This window comes from the organism of the source record quoted next, unplaced genomic scaffold (assembly GCF_019419815.1).
Source record: "Pyrus x bretschneideri cultivar Hongxiangsu unplaced genomic scaffold, Pyrus_bretschneideri_v1 Contig35, whole genome shotgun sequence".
Lineage (NCBI taxonomy): Eukaryota > Viridiplantae > Streptophyta > Magnoliopsida > Rosales > Rosaceae > Pyrus > Pyrus x bretschneideri.
The window spans coordinates 768,130-773,222 of NW_025999668.1; the positions used below are offsets into that span (position 1 = coordinate 768,130).

The 5,093-nt window shown below is 39.4% G+C and overlaps 1 protein-coding gene across 2 annotated transcripts; it reads right to left on the reverse strand.

Moving 5' to 3' along the window:
* Positions 1–929: 929 nt before the first annotated feature.
* Positions 930–4,727, reverse strand: LOC125480729 (RGG repeats nuclear RNA binding protein A-like). Of its 2 annotated transcripts, none has more exons than XM_048591809.1 (7): positions 4,398–4,727; positions 3,537–3,846; positions 3,390–3,455; positions 3,128–3,227; positions 2,447–2,605; positions 2,289–2,342; positions 930–1,431 (listed from the first exon to the last, which is right to left on the reverse strand). In XM_048591809.1, the coding sequence occupies exons 1-7, from the start codon at positions 4,594–4,596 to the stop codon at positions 1,246–1,248; spliced, it is 1,074 nt and encodes a 357-aa protein (XP_048447766.1). In that variant the 5' UTR covers positions 4,597–4,727; the 3' UTR covers positions 930–1,245. The 2 variants fall into 2 exon arrangements, with proteins under 2 accessions (XP_048447766.1, XP_048447765.1); XM_048591808.1 differs by having other exon boundaries at positions 3,128–3,260.
* Between the last annotated feature and the right edge of the window lie 366 nt (positions 4,728–5,093).

The window sequence follows — 5,093 nt, forward strand, 5'->3', positions numbered from 1 at the left end:
CGCCCATTTAAATTTCACGGATAAACGGTTATACCCATAACATAACCGTTTGTTCGTCTAAACGGTTACCCATAACCGTAATCATGAACTTTAAATGGACGGGTAACCGTGATTACCCAAACTTATGGGTATTTTGCTTGTTTGTCCACATATATTTGTACTAAGCTATCTCAACTTGTCCATGTGCGATATTCGCACTTTACTTTCATTGGTCGTCAAGATTCAACTGTTATTCAGAAAAAGTAATGCTAAGGTGATCAAATTTTTTAGACCAAATTGCAAGTCATTGGTAATGCTAGCACTACCCGTTCAAAAATGCGCCCACGATGGACAAAGGTTGTGGAGTTCACAAGTTGGACATGTTTTAGAGATGCCTCAAACTTGGGTGGCGAGGCAAAACAACTAAAATGTCTCAACATTATTCTGATTTTACCTTTTTTTTTTTTTTTTTTTTTTTTTTTTTAAACAATCGATATTATTACATTATGGGAGAGGGGTGGGCTTAGCCTCACAATGTAAGACTTCTCACTTACAAATGAAGAGGAATACCACCAGACCTTAGTATAAAGTGACATTGTGATTTTACTTTAACTACAAGCGCTTTTGAGCGTGTCTTCTAAATATGTATTTTCAAACAAACCCTAAGCTGGTGATAAAAAGCCGAAGTTTTCGAACAATACTACAAATGTCACGGAATTACCTTGATAGATTTGATCCTCTCTGCCTACCGAGATTAGACATCAATATGTTCTTTTCTGATTGATAAGTACATGCCATCTCCAGCAAGCAAACTCACTCAGAATGAATGCATAATGTATGGTCGGCGACAACGCTCATCCCCGAGAAATGTTGCGGGCCATACAAGTGAATATATCTCACCGCGACTACAAAAATCAAACGGAATAGCGCAGAACTCCTGGGTTACCAAGTAGGAAAAATAAGAGCCTCTTCCACTTCTAGAGACAAAAGTAACAAGTCAATACATCGTATAAAGCAAAACTGGTCAAGGATTTTCACATGCCCCAAAGTCATAAACCAGGTCACATTGCATAACAATTAAAAAAGAAAAAGAACGAAAAAATCTACTGGGGTACATATAAAACTGAAATTTACAGATTTGAGTCATGAAATTTCTTTAAAAAAAAATACAGGAAATCAATTATTCTAGCTAGTATCCTGTTTCAGATGAAAGGAAAGAACCCGAAAATCGAATGTCGCTGAGACTAATTTGGGTTCTTATGAACCTCACTTGCCGCCCAAGGTAGGGAACTGCCCAGGGTCTTCAATGGATGGGGCTGCCGCACTGCTATGCGAGTAATTGCTGCTAATCCCTCCTCCTTTGGAACCACGACCGCGCCCACGGCCACGACCACCTGGGTTGTAGAACCTCTCTCCTTCAGCAGGCTTTAAGAACTCATTGATGCTCACAGACTAGGGCCACAAGAACAAGATAACGGCACTTTAGTATGATACATGAAGGAGAGACCAAATAATCTCAGTTAACATTACAAAGTAAATCAGGAAATAGAGTAGCACAAGTCACGAAGAGAGAACACCACCGAGGGTATGTCGATGGAAAAACAATTTCATGCAGAAAATAAACATACCAGGAGATTGGGAGACTTCTTCACCAAAATAATTCTTTGAGCCAAGATATTAAATCAATTTTAGACATCATGGTGGTCGGTCCACCCCATGAATTTCAACTATATTAAACACGTTACCGCACACTTCAAGAGATCTGGTGCAATGATTGCATTATGGACCAAGGATTTGGCAAGAATAATACCATTAACTAGTTATTCTGGTGAACAGAGAGTAAGACTGAAGGACAGGAGGGGAATAGAGTTACCCCATGTTCCATTCACCCACAAATGAAGAATAAAACATTCTCCAACGCGGGATGAGTGTTGCAGGATGTGAGTGATGATCAATTGTCAAAAACAACTGATCACGACTGATATCCTGCCACAATCCCAGAACACGCACCCAGGCATTGGAGAAACCCCCTTGCAGAAATACCTATGGGCATTAACTAAACTGGAATAGGCGGGGAATGGGATTCTAATGAAAAATGGGTAAAAAAAGTAGCAGTGCAGACATTAGCGTCATCCCCGTGCAGAAATTTGGCACACCTTGGACATTCAAAGGCCACAAAAATATTGTAAAAGAAAAATAGACAGAAAATAGATAACAGAAAAGTGTATGCATTCAAAGTGAAAAGGATATGCATTTTTCACAAGGCGCTTGTCTTCGTAGAATACAGAGTAAGGTAAAGGCAGTAGTACCTTTTTGGATTTTTCTTCCTTCTCAGTGTCTTTCTTCTTATCCTTGTCAGAGCCCTGTGAGGAAGAAAATGTCAAGTGGAATGGACTGTTAATGTGATGTCAAATTCCACAAAACGAACATGGACTCAGATACTTCTACAAAGGACTGAGGATCTCACCAATTTAATGAAGATTTCATCATTGGCCTTCTTGTTTGATAGCTGTTGGAATGATTCAAATTCCTTGGCATCAACCTTCCTTTCCTCAGTAGTCTTAAGTGCCTGAAGGGCCTTCCTCTTCTCTTCGAGCACCTTCTGATACTCTTCAAGTGTCATTTCCTATTCAAGAAGCTTAAAAAATTCACAAACTGGGGATAACCACAAAGCTAAAAAGCTAGAGTAGTATACTAAGTGATTGTCTGAATATGAGGCAGGACAAAGATCAAATTCAAAAACTTTATGTTCATCAAACTATTCATCAACCATAGCTTGTTCTAAAGCACATAAAAGACTGCATTCGATAAGCACTTTCAGCTAACTACAGGGGCAAAAAATTATTCCACAAAATAAATGATGCAACAAACAAAGACTTTTCACATGTCCTGCAAATTAAACTAATCAAACGCACGCTCATTTGTGTTCCTATCATAAAATTCCCATATAACTTCAAACTGTTTGCAGCACTTATATTAAAAACATTATAATCGCCAAAAGTTGTTTCTTTGCAGTAATTTTACATGTCCTACTGAATATAAATAAACCCGCAGATAGACAATTCAGATTGCATTGGCTTCTGGGGGGAAAGAAGATGCAGAACTACAATAAATCACAATAACAAAAAAATGAAAAGAAGACGCTCACCTTATCCTCAGGTTCTTTTTCTTCAGGTTCATTAGCAGGGGTATCCTTCTTGCCATCTGCTGCATCTCCCTCTTCCACAGGCTTCTCATCACCCAAATGCCTTTCAGTTACATTGGCAACTTCTTCAGTCAGCCTAAGAACAAAATAATGATAAACATCAAGGTAGCCAACATAATTAAAATGTATTTCAACCAAATACAACAAGGAATTAGAAGAGATTTTAGAGTGACAATGCAATTAGATTGCAATAGAGGTGTATTACTCAGAAAGTTCATCAGCTTGTGACCCCCAGTTGCCACGACCAGAACCTTCGCGTTTGACTTCACTTCTGCAAATAAAAAAAGTTAAAAATACACTAAGCCTCAAAACTTAATGAATATATAATGTAATTAAATGGAAAGCTATTTACCCGCGTCCAGTCCCACTACGGCGTTCAAATACCCTGCGGCGTTCTCCATCACCAACTTCCGCATTTCCAAAACCACCACGGCGACCACCACGGTAAGGCCCACGAGGTCCACCATAGCCATGCCTTTCCTTCCCATCACCATCTTCAAGAGCACCTTGACCAGGAGGAGCTACACTGTTGCTGAATGTGTTCTCATAATTGGATGATTCACGGTTGTAACCACCACCACCACCACGTCCACGGCTATAACCATATCCACGTCCACCTCCACGACCTCCCCCACGACCAGCTTCATTCTTTGCATCCCTCACTTCTCAAGAAGAAACAGATATGTAAAACAAATAGTAACAGAAAGCAATTTCAACAAACAATATCACCAAAACATGGTTCCCACAAAAAAGAACATGGTACAATCAAATTTAAATTGCCATGATATGCACAGAAATGGTTTCGTCTGGTATATTTCTACATAAATCATTATATAGCAATTCATGTGAATACAACTTTCCACAATATTATTTCCACCACTTCCAAGCTTCATGGGAAGTAAACAAAAGAAAAGAAAACCAAATTTCCCCTAGTTTTGCCTTCAAAAGACTCAAGGAGATTCAAAATATGTTTTTAAATGCAAGCACAATACAATATTCCTAAACATAGTCATAACAAACACACCAGTACGACTTTTCCACTCACAAGAAAATATCACCAGCAAGAAAAACAAAAGGTCAACAAACTACTATTAAACAAAAGTTCAACAAACCATTTCCAATCATAACTTCACAAAAACCAAACAAACAAGAACACAACTCATTCACTGAATGACTAGATATAAAGCAAGTGAAGAAAAAATCGAAAGCTCACCAGCCTGAGCAGGAGGTGCAGGCTTGGAAGGCAGCTTAGCCGGCTTGGTCTCTTGAACCTGAGCCCCTGCCTTGATCGGCTGAGGAGGGACAGCCTTCTTGGGCGCTGCAGCCAGTTTCTGCTGCTGAGCTGCGATCAGCTGCGACGGGTCCTCGGCATCATCGTCACCCAACAAATCAAACGGGTTCATGGTCGCCATTTCTTCAATAAAACCACCACAAAAACCCTAAAATCCCCGAGATTCTTGCTGTCAGAGGCGACAGAGAGACCCTACCTTACCAATATCAGCATGGATGTATTGAGATGGAGATAATATCCAGATTAAGGGTAGAGAGAGATCTGAAAGATTGAGGCTTTAGGGGTTAGAGAGAGAGAAGGAGAGAGAAAAACCCTAGCCGCAACAAGCGAAAGAGCGGAGAGAATAGAGATTATAGATAGAAAGAGAGAGCGTGCGTGGGCACCTAATCTGAAATGCTCAATTTATTGGTGTTCGGTCTCTCCTATGGATTATGGAGAACTCGTGTCCTGTAGTCTCCTATTATTAGTAGGTGATATTGCGCAAGTAACATCCGAATTTGTAAGTATGTGTATTTATATTTAGGGGTTGTATTGATATGATTACTGTATCAAAATTTCTATACTAATTATCATACAATCATACCAAATTTTTAGCATACCAAATTTCAATATGTCAAA

Bases quoted from the DNA above. Each gene is read 5' to 3' on its own strand.
- LOC125480729 (XM_048591808.1), bottom strand. From the start codon at position 4,596: ATGGCGACCATGAACCCGTTTGATTTGTTGGGTGACGATGATGCCGAG. The intron at 3,456-3,536 runs GTAAATAGCTTT...TTTTATTTGCAG, and splicing joins CGTAGTGGGACTGGACGCGG to AAGTGAAGTCAAACGCGAAG. The intron at 1,432-2,288 runs GTACTACTGCCT...TTGTGGCCCTAG, and splicing joins AGGAAGAAAAATCCAAAAAG to TCTGTGAGCATCAATGAGTT.